The 14,585-nt window shown below is 35.9% G+C and overlaps 2 protein-coding genes across 3 annotated transcripts; one reads left to right on the top strand and one right to left on the bottom strand.

Annotated features, from left to right (window-relative positions):
- The first annotated feature begins 13 nt into the window (after positions 1–13).
- Positions 14–5,933, top strand: LOC107190996 (clavesin-2-like). Its single transcript, XM_015579918.1, has 5 exons — positions 14–177; positions 632–836; positions 2,327–2,450; positions 3,012–3,224; positions 5,226–5,933. The coding sequence occupies exons 1-5, from the start codon at positions 18–20 to the stop codon at positions 5,931–5,933; spliced, it is 1,410 nt and encodes a 469-aa protein (XP_015435404.1). The 5' UTR covers positions 14–17.
- Positions 5,934–7,265: 1,332 nt separating this feature from the next.
- LOC107190550 (fatty-acid amide hydrolase 2) lies at positions 7,266–14,152 on the bottom strand. 2 transcript variants are annotated; one of them, XM_015579369.1, is made up of 7 exons: positions 13,986–14,152; positions 11,045–11,255; positions 10,685–10,888; positions 10,072–10,599; positions 9,384–9,773; positions 8,084–8,266; positions 7,266–7,889 (listed from the first exon to the last, which is right to left on the bottom strand). In XM_015579369.1, exons 2-7 carry the CDS (start codon positions 11,249–11,251, stop codon positions 7,791–7,793), a joined length of 1,611 nt encoding a protein of 536 aa, XP_015434855.1. In that variant the 5' UTR covers positions 11,252–11,255; positions 13,986–14,152; the 3' UTR covers positions 7,266–7,790. The 2 variants fall into 2 exon arrangements, with proteins under 2 accessions (XP_015434855.1, XP_015434863.1); XM_015579377.1 differs by lacking the exon at positions 13,986–14,152 and adding an exon at positions 12,574–12,781.
- Positions 14,153–14,585: the final 433 nt, after the last annotated feature.

The following is a 14,585-nucleotide window of genomic DNA, read 5'->3' as shown; positions in this document are numbered from 1 at the left end:
AGGGAAAGGTTCGCAAGATGTCCGAGTATTGCGAGTATATGTGGGATCCCACGAGAGGTCACGCGAGTACTGCTTTGGCACGGAGTATCTATGAGGAGGAAGCCAGGTTCGACAAACGGGACAAGAAACTGGCCATTAAGACTGTCCGAGCGATATTACGAGAAATACCGGATGTAGGTAAGAGAAAAGTTCATCTGTATATGTAAATGTTTTTCAAATAAACTTCATGATGCAAGAACTACCTAACCAACGTTCCAATGATTCTTGCCGTTCGTTGTAAAAAAAGTTTACGACTTTCGCCACGAGAATCATTAACACAGCATGTACATTAATGGTTTCAGTTTTTTCTGCTATATTCTTCTACTAGCGTGTCTTTCTACGAATGTTGAATAAAAATATTTTCTTATTATTCCTATTATATTTTTTTCAGCAGCATAACCATTAAATACTCGTATGTAGTAGTAGTAATTACTGTGTAACACGTGCCGTTAACCGTGGTAAATCCGTCTTGTCTAGTTCGCTCTCAACACGTTGATTCTCGAATTTCCGGCATAATATCCGCGTTCAAGCTGCTTCCTGTCGGATATTTTTTCATGTGAAGCATTACAATGCCCTGTGCTTGTGTTTCTAGACTTGAAGCATTGCACGGACGAATACATTACGCGTTTCCTGCTGGCTCGGAAGTATCGCACGGAGCAGGCTGCTACCCTGATAGCTGCTTATCAGGCGCAAGTAGCACATCGGCAAGATATATTCGGCAATTTAACGGCAAGGGACCCAGCGTTGCAGCGCGCGCTGCGCGCCGGAATACCGGGTGTACTTCCGGCACGCGATAGGTATCGATATCTTCCACTTTGAATATTTATATTCTAATTGGTTATATCACAGACGAGGTATAGGAGTCGACATTTCATCCAATGTATTTTTTCGGTCCACTTTTCTGGGTTAGGTTCACCGTTCTCCATTGGCGTAATTAGAACTTTTTCCGGGGGGGGGGGCAAGTCCCCTAAGTTTCGCCCTTAACACTCCCCACCAGGCACCTGTCCGTATTTTATACCACATACATGGGTTGCACAAAATAAAGTTACACATTTTGTAATAATTATTTATATGTTTATTTAACAGTAAAATTAAGAATAGAAGAATATAAACATAATTCTTAAAGATAGAAGAAATTTGAGATTGATTAAAATCGAGAGTATATTATGTGCAGATACCTACAATTAAGATTTATCATGTATAGCTTCAATTTGCTGTTTTTTTTTCTGTAAAAGATTTTTTTCCCATTCTCGAGCGCTAGTTCCCTTAATTGCATCTGCCTTTCAATTGATGTTGCACGATTATTAGTTAAGTAGAATGTAAAAATTAAGCAGCTTAATTCTAATACAGTTTTACTTAATACTTTAACGTAGTAAGGATAGTATTGTATTTTTTGTACTTAGTTGCGTTGCGTATTGCATTTCGGCCCAGGTATTTATTTTTTGTAACATAAGATTTGACCAACTGACAAATGTTTTTGTTACATATTTTAATCATGTCTCAACGGGGGGTGGGGGGGGCAGTCCGTATTCTGGGGGCGCCAGGCCCACCCTGGTTCCTACCTAGTTACGCCAATGCCGTTCTTATAACGTAAAAGTCACAGGCTTTTTAAGGTGTTGGTACTACAGTTTAGGTGGGCCACCAACTCCCACAAGATGAAAAGTCTATTCTTATACCTCGTCGGTGGTTCTATCTTATAAATCATATGTCGTTAACATATGAGAACGTGCTACTTTTCGTAACGCACGCCGATATAATATGCAGGGGTTTCATTTAACTTCAAATATCTCGAGAAATACGCATCGTACGTGCGGCGGAGTCGGCGTAAATGAGTTAATCGTTCGATTTTTTCAATGGGAACCCCCATGTTTCATTGAATATGCTTTAACGTGGATCAAATACTAACAAAGCGGTACTTGTTATCCGAATGTTCTGTCGGGAGTTTTTTTTTTTAAATAAAAGTTACGCCGCCACGTAATATAAATATAAAATATTGAGAGTTTATTTGAAACATTTTTTCGTACGATGCGTATTTCTCGAGATATTTCGATTTGTCAAGTTAAATGAAACACCCTGTATATGTATAGAACTAGGAAACATAGGAACCGGGCAAACGGGACTTCTTGAATCTGCGAATGGCCAATTTGTGTTGCAACAATCACAGTCACAGTGCCCTAATATATTTCCTAGTTTTCTATTTCTTCTTAACGGATCTGAGGATCCCGATTCCATATGTATGAAAAATATTAATAGGAAAAAATTAATTAATATTTTTCAAATATTCTAGGAAAGGTAGATGCGTGCTGGTTATTTTAGCTTCGCAATGGGACCCCATTGCGGTACCAGCATTATCAGTGCAAAGGGCTCTTTTCTTGGTTCTGGAAATTCTTATTCAAGACCCAAGAAACCAGGTATTATATACAGTATTTTAATATACATTTACTTTTACATTGTGAATACGCAAAGTATAGCGGACTCCCTATTAACCGATCCGCACTCAGATAAAACAGGACGTCTTAAAGACGCCTATTTTACGGCTATTTTAGGTCTAAGGCGCCTTTAAGCCGACTTCAAGGCGTCTTGTGCTATCTGGGTATGATACCAGACCTGTGATTGTATAAACAAATGGCCTGTCAATCCGAAAATATATGCCAAATATCATTTATAAAATTAACATAAATAAAAAGTAAAACTAATAACCATTTACACAACGTCTAATACATTAAAAAGTACATTTAGCATTATACGCGTAACATATCAGGAACCTAGAAAATTTTCTATGTTATAACAAAATTAAATCCGAAGAGTACATCAATTGTGTTCTCGCTGAGCCTGTAAACGAAACGTGGTCGGATAGAAGGGAATCTACTGTATTTTTAAGTTATATTTTTACTTCAATGCTACAAAATTGTGTAAAAAACATAAAAGTCTTCAGTAAACCTTAAATAACAGCGTTTCAATTTCTTTTACAGCAATACGGTTTCGTGGTTGTGGTGGATTGGAGTGGATTCTCTTTACGACAGGGCGGTGCCTTGGGTGTAGCGGCACTGCGAAACTTAATAGCCGCTCTTCGCGGACGATTTCCGGCCAGATTCAAAGCAATCCATTTCTTATCCGCACCTCTCTACGTTCAAGCCACGTTGGCCCTCGTGAAACCCTTTTTGGACGAAAAGACTCGAAATAAGGTGAAGCTAATTTTTCATAGAATATTTCATGTTGTTCCAATACCTGCCTTTCATTGAAGACGCTCATTCTACGTCTCAGGCGTCTTTAAGCCGTCTTTAAGGCGTCATGTGCTATTTGGGGGCTATACTGAACGTGACTATATGAAATGCATATGTGCTTTGATAAATGTTTTAGCAAAATGAAAATGAGGTTCTAATTATTAACATTTTCAGGTAATATTTTCATATTCTAAATCAAACTTGGGAATTAACTGCTCTTTTCGGCCGATTTTCAGAAAGTCCTAGTGCTCGACGCACTTCAGGCGTGTACCATATGGACTACGCATGGCGCATTAGAGCAACCGCATACCAACAGGTTGCCACATCACTGTTATCGATAATCACATCATTATGTATTATTCTATTTAAAAAATCAGCAATTTGAAATCAGTCCTTATGCATATTAATTAGTAGGCGATTATTAACTATCAACTTGGAAAAACTCACAAGCTTCACTCCGAAAAGCGATATTTAATATTATGTTCCATGTCTCAAACAGCCTAAGCACGCTTCAGTCTGTGCGAAAACCTAACTCTGATTACAATTCTGATGGTAAAATTTCAAAGCATTTTTCAAATATATTTTTAAACAGTGGAATAGGCCTACAAGGGATACTATTGACAAAAAAAACGCATCAACAATAGTATATATGTACCATGGGTGATGTGAAAACCTGTTGACACTAGTGTTGTTAAACTGAGCCTCGAGTCTTGAGCTTTAATAGCTCGAGTCGCGGTTCAAACCATGGACCTAAAGACGGTGCATAAAGTAGACTTTTGGACGCGCGGAGTGATGCTTTGAGGGGAGGGTACGATCCATGTTCAGCCATATTGTGCCGCTAACCAAGTGCTTAGCGGCACAATATGAAATATAGTCTGATTTATGTCGGGTTTGGACTTATTTTCATCGGGAGAATCTCCTAAATTTATTCATAACATTTAAAAAAAAATACACTGAAAGGAGTAAAAATTAAAATTTTTATTCATACGTTATGTCGCAATACAAATTGTATGATCTTAAAAATAGTCTGACTTATGTGGGGTTTGGACATATTTTCATCGGGAGAATCACAAATTTTTATTCATCCGTGATTCATTCTATGTGTTACATTGTAACCCGAGCGTCGGTCGGCGGCGGCTTATAAAGTATCAGATAACATAGAAATGTTACTCGCCGAGGCTTGGCTGGGCAGAGCCTACATAGTCTCCCTTACACGTCATAAAACTATCATTCCGGCTCGCTCAAGCCGGCCGACCCGAGCCGGGGAATCGTTGGCCTCGAGCCGGCTCAAAGACCCATCACTACTCATGTATAAGGTGCGTCGTGCACCATGCGTTAAAACGCGCGACGAGAGAAAGAGGGCGTTGGTACTGCAAATCGGCCGAAAATTGCCGTTAATTCCTAAGCCTATTCTAAATAATACTGTAATTCGGTAGATAATTTATGATCTGTTTAAAAAACAAAAACATGTTAAAAATTATTGGAGTCGCTAAATGCCGAAATACAAACACTCTTTTATATGTACACATTCAGATTAAGAAAGAGTTCAATATTGACCAGGAGATAATTCGAGGTAGCACAGTACATACAAACCCTGTTAAAAGATTTTTCTCTCGTGGTTGCCCCCCTCGAAATACTGAGGCTGCATTGGTCCTTGAATTAACCCCTATAACATCGAGACAGACTCGTGTTGACGATTTCAAAATCGATTCAACAAAGAATATTATTCGGTTTTCGTTGAGTCGGCATTAATATTTAACTTTTACAATAAAAATAAAACAGTTGCGATAAGTACAGAATTTCTTTCGTTTTTGGGAAACTATCGACAAGAATGTAATTCTGGAATCTGCAGACGTCAAGAAAATCGTAGGGCAAGGGGTTAAATTTCTGGGGCAGTAAAATTTTAAGTCCAAAAATTGTTTTTTTTTCGTTAATTGATCTCAGGTTGAATAATGATTATAGATCTATCTTCATGGAAACAATTTGAGCACGCTCCATGAACACCTGCCTACTGACATCCTGCCAGCAGAATTGGGTGGTACAGGGCCAGCTTTCAACCCAGGACTATGGGCAGAACCAGTCATTCATTCAGCAATGAAGGAAGCTGAACTGGCTGCCATAAAAAAGGAGGAAGAACAAGTGGAAACTACAGAGAGAACGTGTGATAAGAAGGTGATTGAGTCCAGAAATGTGGAAAACTATAAGAGGAATGAGACAGATTCCATGGAATTAAACAGTGGCATAGAGAAGGAGAATGGGCGACGATTTTTTAATCCTTTTGGAAGCGCCACAAAGAATCAGTCTGTCAAAAAGCCTGGGGCAAATGTAGAATTGAATTCATTTAATCGTACTAACGCAGAAGAAAGGAAGGATGAAAGAAGGGGGAGGAGAATGATACAGGAGGATGAGGATTCTTCTTGTCAGAGTAAAGATAAAATGTTAAACAACAGGATCAGCGATTACTTTAGTGATAAAAGAGAATCGTACAAAGATATAGAGGATAATTTACTAGCGCACCAATCTAGAGTGAATTCTAACGAGTATGAGATCTCAAATAGGATAGATAGTGACGATAGTAAGGATAACTCATTAGATAACAGATCTGAGAATGCACTTATTGAGGCAGGCAAGTGCGTGAGCCCTTCTGAAGAAACGAATCTCATAACGTAATGTTAATCTCATAAAAAACATTACATTTTAAAATTTATCTTTCGAGTACCTAAGCAGGATTTTTATAACATGTATTAATTTTCGATATACATATATATGTCAATTAATTAAATTTTTAAGAAATCTTTGATAAAAAGAGTGAATAACGATTAAGATAGTTTTAGGATGATTTTATAGATTTTAAAGAATACCTTGTGATATGATAAGCATTGTTGTTAATTGTATTTATACATTCTTGAGGCTCTTATTTTTCTCTCATAAATAGAATGTTTATTTACTGGTATCACTATAACTCATTGTTTAGGCATTACTAGAATATAAAATTTAAGATAACAAATTACATCAAGCTTTATGAAAATCGAATTCGTTTTTATAGAAAGACTCACTGCCTATTTATTATCATTACAAGTGGAACGAAGGACATATTTATTGATTCATATTAAATTAATTCTTTTTCTACTAATGTTGGGAACAAATGTGAAGGTGAAGTTCCTTAATGATTCCCATTGTACCTCCTCTTTATTATAACAAAACATAACTTTCTTTGAAGAGTTTTCTTGACGAACAATTTATATTAGCCTTGTAAATGTGTATTAAATTATTTATTGATATCACGCATATCACGGAATTAAGGATCTCTTATAAAACATATAGGTATAGCATACATTTTAAATATATGAAATGCAAAAGACATCATTTTGATATCCATAATGGAATATATTTTAGATAAAAAATTAATTTTACACTGATAAATCTCAATTAATATCTGATGTTATAATAAAAGTAAAAAACACAGCTACACAAAATTTAGGAAGCTGCATGTACATGATAAAAATGTAAATTATTGATAATTTATAGCATTTGTTAATATTATAAAATATGTACGCAAAAAATAGTGTGTTAATATAATTAAATTCTAAGTTGATAATTATACATCTATTAGACAGGTTACAGTAGAATGATGGAATAAAAATTTATTATTTTAACAGAAATACACATTGTAAAGATAGAATCTTTTTAGTACTTTTATCACATTGCCGAAAGCACCCTGCTACCTTCTTTCTTTGCTCTTATTTTCTCTATTTATTTCATACATACACATATCCACATACATTTTATCTCTTTCTTCCAATTCTTATGAAAATAGAAAAGTCTACATAGAGATCTATGACGAGGTATATAAAAAACGGTAGTCAAATGTAATGCGACAGTTTGCTTATGTACAAATATGTTATATCTTATGGACATTGATTTCAATTATAAAAAAAATCTTTCGACATCTATTTGTAAATATAAGTATAAACATATACTATATATATGCAGTTATGCTGTTTATATATAAGTTCTTTTATTCGAAGACATATTTCGAATTATAATTTGACTCGATTTTGGTACCGTAGTTGACGAAATGCAATTCATGGTCGGTTACAAAACGGACAGTAATTTTTATGATTCTCATACTCATTATTACACAGTAGTGAGATACGAAAATATTTGCTACAGTCAGAATGTGAAAATAAATGGAGGACAATATTTTTTATATTAATAATTACATTTAAATATACACACTGACCCCAAAGAACTGTTGTGCACAATACTTGAACATGGGTATCAATGCAGAAAATATGCCCATTCTACATCTTTACCGCACTGTTCTTATGTCATTATACACCCCCAAGTACATTAAACAAAAAAAAAAAACATTACGGCACGTATATATCTACTTTTTGAATGCGAGAATTTGTACTTTACCTTATCATTTTCCGTCATGATATTCGAGCAGAAATTTTTTACCCAAAAATTGTGATGGCAGGCTAGTAGTTTTACACGTGCATTGTTGTCTAACAAGTATGAAACTCAAGCTAGGATAGCGGGCGAAACCCATCCTCCAAAACGTCGTTCCAACACTTCGGCAACTGTTATAGTTAAACGGTCTTGATGTAGACCACCAACGATCTGTTGCAAATGCAATTACATTACATTACAAATTAGCATGAGCATTTACATTAGAATACGCATTTTTAAGTGAATCAAAAAATATGTAAATGCTTAAAAGGAAGTAAGTTGAATAATAATAATAAAAAATAAGTTGAACACTGTTTTGAAAAGACCATTCAATTCAAAAATATCGTTTATATTAAAGAAAGTACCTGAATACCAATGGGAAGCCCTTGCGAATTTAATCCCAAAGGGCAAGCAGTTGCGGGTAAGCCTAATACATTAATAATTGCCGTGTATGAAAAGTTGAATGGTTTAATCAGTGGTTCATGATGCAGTGGCGCTGCGGTTGGATGCGTTGGATACAAAAACACACCGTCTTCTCCGAGGATATCCTATAATAAAACAAAAGTAGTGAAACAAGTTTGGCAGTATCTGGAAAGAGAAAGAGGAAAATCCAAATACTTCTGGTCACATGCTTACTAATAAATTCAATCATTTTTTTATATCAAGACAACTAGGGTAAATGTCCCAATTACTGCCACTTTATTTATTTTATTTAATAAAAACGAAACTATGTATGAAGAATTGCGAACAAAAAATTGTATTACTAAATTAAGACTCTGATCTTGCACAAAATTAATAGTTAAACTGTATAAGAATTACTTTAATAATACAACTAATAAAATGAGGGTATATATAATAAATGATAGGTATTTATTGTTAAATTATGATAATTAACAGTGATAGTATTAGAGGCAATATTTTTCGGCTTGTCTCTATCATTGTCGTCAGTATTCGGCAGTATTCGGAATGAAAGAACGTGACATGTAAGAGTAGGTCCGCGTGACTGTCATTCGGGTCATTGCAAAGTTCTTAACTCTAATTTCAAATTTGACATCTGGAACGTATCGTGTGATTCTTCATTGTAATTTCAATTATTTATGATTTAGTAGAATTATTTTATTTATAATTGTGTGTGTTTAGTTGCTTGTAATATTTTATTCTCCTATAGTTTGCCTTGTATTTTACCTAACGTTATTTAGTTATTTACTTATTTATTAGTAAAATGTTTAAATGAAGTTATGCTACAATCTTAAGATGGCAGTAATTGGGACATCTACCCTACAATGAAGTTATAAAATAATGCTGTTTCGTTGTAGTAGATGGAAGAGTTGCATACAGCATGCAGGATGAAAATTTTCTGCTACTATTTATAGGAGAACACGCTATACCACGGATGACTGGTAGTAGTCTGACCAGAGGATGAAATCACGTCCATTAATAGATATTAATTATTCCACAATTCGATCAGTACAATTAATCATTACTCTTGATATGTTGCGCGATATTATGGAAAGCAAGTCGAAATAGGAATAAGCCAATTCCAAAACTGATTACATTACGAGTTCTTACCAATTTGAGATATCAAAGTTTCTATATAGAAGAGATGAATTCATTGACATATACTCTATGCATATAATTCTGGATATATAAAATCAGACACCATACCTGAAACTCTCGATAGAGATCCCTACTTTCTTGGATCAGTTTAGTGTGTTTCTCGCTTCCATGTTTCACTGAGTACTTTTCAAACATAGCTGTGATTAATGCTATTAATGTATGATTGCTCATGAACATTGCCCACTTCAAGAACTCCCACCAAAGGTTAATGTGGCCCTTTCTGTTAGACAATTCATACGTGAAGTCTTTCTCGTTTTTACAACTCATATTGGCCATCCAAAGGGCGATGCTCTTTTTCAGTTTATTGATACTGAGTTTGGTCGCCTTAATCTTATGCGCTATTTCGAGGTAACGTACCACGTCCCTCATAGCGTGCTTTATTTCCCGATCCACTGGAGACGTTAAGAACTGACCTCCATCATCTTCCATATAATAGAACTAAATAAAAATATATATATATATATATATATATGCACATCACGTACGTATTGTGTACAATTGTATTGTTTTTTACAAGGTGATATCAAATTGATATTTCAGATCTAACGACACTGTTTTCTCTGAAACTTCAGACTACACTAGGCTTGAAACTTGAAGTTAAACAAAAATAAAATAAAGATTACTAAGAGAGAAACCCAATTATGTTGGTCTCTATATAATCAGTAATTTAAAAAAAAATATACACATATATCCGAGACATCAATCTGATAATGTTCCTCCGTTAATAATGTGATACCTTGATTTTCGAAATGTCTACTTTCTCTTCCAAGCGTAATATGTGTGCATTCTTGTTTGCAAGAATGTTTAAAGTGGGCTTCAAGTCTTGTGCATATCTACACATGGGACCGATTGCAAGCAACCGATCTTGGTCTTCACTCTGAGCACTTGGATACTGACCATCATTAGAAACAATATCTTTAGATGGTTTGTGCCCGAAAATTCCGTTGAAAAAACTTGGCATACGAATGGAACCACCGATGTCCGATCCTATTCCCAATGGTGAACCAGCTGCCGCTTGTATGCAGCCCTCACCTCCCGATGATCCTCCAACAATATGTCTAGTATTGTAGGGATTTTTTGTGGTACCATATAAACAATTACTAGTTTCCCACCACATTGCTAATTCTGAAACATTAGTTGTAGCAAGAGGGATCGCACCTGCTGCCCTCATCAACCTTATTACTTCTGCATCTTGCTGAGCCACAATGTTTTTGCGAACAGTCAAACCAGCTGTTTGTTTCATGTTTTCAATTCCTATACAGTCCTATTAACAAGTAATGACAGCATTTTATCAGTAATACAGAAATAGGTCGTTATTATTAGCGACTATTTCATGAAATAAAACTGACCTTTGTTGTGAAAGGCACTCCAAAGAAAGGTTTCTCTTCAGCTAATACTTGGGGGGATGGAGCAGTCTCAGATTTTAAGACTTCGTCGCACTTCCTTGCCTCTTTAAGAGCATCTTCAAAGCGTTCCTCTACTACACAATTTAACAATGGTTGGATATCTCTTATCCGATCTATGTATGATTGTACTACATTTTCTGATGTTAACTGTAAAAAACAAAATTCCACTGTAATTAATTAATGCAGTAGGTATATCTATGTATAGTGGAATGTTAAGAGGTAACACGGGCATGTTTAATCTATGTTATCTTGAATACATTTCATTCTTATATGAAAGATCAACATTTCGATACTTCTTCTCACCTGTTTATTCCGAATTTTAAAAGCTAAGGTTGTTGCACTGTGTAAAAGTGTTAAATCCTTTATAGCTGGTTGATGATTGGCAGGACCTTTTAGGAATGCAATAAACAAAAATATTTGCCTTCCAATTATTTCAATCAATCGGTGCATTATATTCAACATCTGCCCCCTGGTTTGCATTTTATTGCGATTTTTTGTTGTAGTCGACATTTATCTGACAAACAAATTCACATCTATTAATTAACATTCAGTTTTAGAATCAGTTGCACCCTCCACATCCTACCAACCAAATAATATTTTTGACCTATTTTTTTTTTGGAAAACAAGTCAGATACTAAAGATGCTTATGTTACATAAGACACCCTTACATGGGCGTAGCTAGGTATCAGTCAGGGGGGGGGGAGGGGCAAAAATATTAACACATCGACTGCTACAGTGAAAAAGGCCGTCCGTAGCCAGACATACTTTATTTTGTTTTCAAAGTCATAAATCGTTGACAATGTATGCGTTTTGTTAATAGACGCTGTTGGTCATATTTCAAATTATACTGCAATATTAAATATTACGCAAAAATTTTGTAACTCTGGGAAGGCGGGGGGGGAGGCAAATCCAATTTTTTTTCTTTTAGGGTGGGACAAAAGCCAGTTTTTTCCGTCCAGGGGGGGGCACGTGCCCCCCCCCCACCTTCCCCGGCTACGCCCATGCACCCTTATCAGCATTAACAGAAGTAAGAAAAATATGGCTCCGTAGAGACAATGTGACGTAATAAAAAGCAGTTGGCGAGGTACACTTCTGTTAGAGACGTACGTCTCTACAGAATTCTATAGCTACATCAAAGATAAGTATAGCGTTAGCCATAAACCTGACCGACCCTAAAGTTTGTTTTTCGGCAGTCTAATTTTGTTACTCGATACCCTTGAGTTGTAAAAACTATGCTCGACCATCGTTCAGGGACGTACGATGTCAACTTGGGATCGGTTTTTCCGTTTTAATGTAATTAAACAAGTTCTTATAGCGTACTAATTTCAGATTTAAAATATTTCTGGCTCTTTTATTCTTGATGAAAGCTTACGAAAACGTAAATTGCTTTGAAATATTCCAGTTTTTTTCGTTTTATTCCGTGCAACCCCATAGCTAAAAGTGGCATCGACCCTGAATCGGTGAGACACAATGGGCCCCCGATGATCGAGTACGAACGGTCGACCACGTTTATGGCTAACGCTATATCTTTGAAGCAGCTATAATAGTATTAGCATGGTGTGTATACTCGATTATACCACTTTCGTGGAACGGGACCCCGGACTGATTTTGCAACTAAATAGACATTTTGCGGGTGACCGAAGGCTCATTGATGAAACCGCAACCAGGGCTGTGCCTATCTTACAGAAATACATGGGCGTTGAAACGCTTACAGATACACTAATAATATTCCCTTTCCAATAAGCTATGGGATCGTCTTATCTGTAGTTTGTTGATAAACATAACTCGATACTTTCATGTATTCTCAGGAATAGTTAAAAGAAAACGTTTACCAACAGTAATCGACTACTCCGGAAGACACGAAGAATCGAAGAATTATTACAGCTTGTGCGGCTATCACGTCAGAAGAGATAGAAACAGTGTCATAGTCCCCGATTTCTCGTTTCAGACAGTGTATCGCCGCCGATGGACATCACTTTGAGCATTTGTAACATAAAAAGGAAGTTCACCACCCTAACATTATTTCAGAATTTCATTATTTTTTCAAGGTTCCAGTTTACATCGAGGTTATCAGTTAAACAAATTTAAATACACTTTAACACGTGCTATATGATGCGATAAAAAAAAAAGTACATGCTGTCTGTCACATAAATACCGATGACCTAAAAAAATTCAAAAAGTGATCATAAAAACATATGTTCCATGCACGATATGTACTCCCAGTCTGAAACTATTTGAACTGTGTTTGAAACATTTCCCATTTCATTAAAAAATAAAGAAGATATTGAGGTTTTCTATATTACATGTATTTTCACATTACTAGTTTTAATTACTGGAATAAATTTCTTCAAAAAATTTATAGAATGGAAAACGCGAATGTGTCTCATTCTCTTCACAACGGGCGTATTTTCTTACAAGCATGCCAGAGTGAAAGTGTTCATACGCCCAAGACGAACTATAATTGCTAAATACACATATAACTTATTTATTCAGTTCAACGAATCGGTTATATACATAGTATTGATTCGTGTCACGAAACTTTAAAAGAATATTTATCGGTAGTTTTGATCACCTGGATCGTGTCTAGTCACGCTGTCCGCATTATCTGATCTGATTAATTAATTAAAGACCTTGTGCACCAAATTATTCGGACCTTGCACTTCTATAAGAAAACGCCGGTGTTATCGATCAATACAGTTTATATCGGCGAAGCTCTCGCGGTTAAATGAAAATTTTCCAACGAATGTCACGATTTATTAAATTTCACTACGATGTCTGTACTATTAAATATATAACAAAATAATTGGTGAAGTTAAACGCATCAAGGCTGTCGAACCAGACCATGCCAGTTTGACAGTGTTCGCTCGGCCGGAAGTCATTCGCGGCGCATTTCAAGCCTACGGTACCTTTAATCGGGCGTTTTCCACTGGTCAGAAGCTCTAGTCGTGAACCATGGACATAGGAATATATTTCTGTGTCCATGCCGTGAACGTATAGCAATCTGCGTATGACGGGAGATGCCGATGTGTTTGGTTCATAAATGAAGATGAATTATCAAAGACTTATCGAAACAGAGTGCATTTAACGAATACGGTTAAATCAATCGTGATTACAAGTATTGATACAAAAGTAGCCAGTTTTTTATATCTAAGAGAGTATCGCATGACACGGTCAAATATACTATTAATTATTAACTGTTTAAATGGTAGATGACTTGTATCACTGTGCAGGCTCGTGTACTTACAATAGAAATTTGTTTGATAAGCCAATCGAAAGAACTCGCTAGAAACCAGTAAACGAATTACTCTTGCCCGTCGCCGGACCGATAGGAAACTGATTTAAGTCATAAGTCATCGACAGTGTAATATTGCGCCTCGTAAAACGTCACTTCTTCCAGCACTCGTTGTCAACTGATTGTCAGCTACAGTGATGAGTGAACTAATTGATGCCAGGGTGTTGACACTCTCGTGTTAACGAATCGAACAGTGTTTTTGGCGCCGCCACAGTTAATTTGCGGAAATGAGGCAACTAAAATTCAATATGGCATACTGTGGCGGGTGTTTCAAATAAAAAATGAACACTTAAAAGGTAGTTGGACAACAATTTTTTTATGATTTCTCATATTGTCCAAATTATCTTATTTTCATGTGGGATTTGAGAAAATTTTCACCAAAGCAAGGAATAGGGATACAAGAAGAGGCGGCATCTCTAACTAGGGATGAATCAATGCAAGTAAATACGAGTACATTATTCGATACTTTTGTTTCGAGCCATTTGTCGGTTGTCTAATTTTAAAAATTCATTTCAGCTGGAAGTCTACATTATAGTATAACTCTCAGGGAGT

Source organism: Dufourea novaeangliae, unplaced genomic scaffold (assembly GCF_001272555.1).
Source record: "Dufourea novaeangliae isolate 0120121106 unplaced genomic scaffold, ASM127255v1 scaffold11, whole genome shotgun sequence".
Classification (NCBI taxonomy): domain Eukaryota; kingdom Metazoa; phylum Arthropoda; class Insecta; order Hymenoptera; family Halictidae; genus Dufourea; species Dufourea novaeangliae.
Note: the sequence above shows the minus strand (reverse complement) of the source record. Positions and strands in the feature narration are given on the sequence as shown.

Excerpts from the sequence above, each read along its gene's own strand:
- LOC107190996 (XM_015579918.1), top strand. The coding sequence starts at position 18 with ATGTCCGAGTATTGCGAGTATATGTGGGATCCCACGAGAGGTCACGCG. Across the intron at positions 178-631 it reads ACGAGAAATACCGGATGTAG|ACTTGAAGCATTGCACGGAC; the intron begins GTAAGAGAAAAG and ends TTGTGTTTCTAG. Across the intron at positions 3,225-5,225 it reads ACGAAAAGACTCGAAATAAG|ATCTATCTTCATGGAAACAA; the intron begins GTGAAGCTAATT and ends TAATGATTATAG.
- LOC107190550 (XM_015579369.1), bottom strand. The coding sequence starts at position 11,251 with ATGTCGACTACAACAAAAAATCGCAATAAAATGCAAACCAGGGGGCAG. Across the intron at positions 10,889-11,044 it reads TTAAAATTCGGAATAAACAG|TTAACATCAGAAAATGTAGT; the intron begins GTGAGAAGAAGT and ends TGTTTTTTACAG. Across the intron at positions 8,267-9,383 it reads ATCTCTATCGAGAGTTTCAG|GATATCCTCGGAGAAGACGG; the intron begins GTATGGTGTCTG and ends GTTTTATTATAG.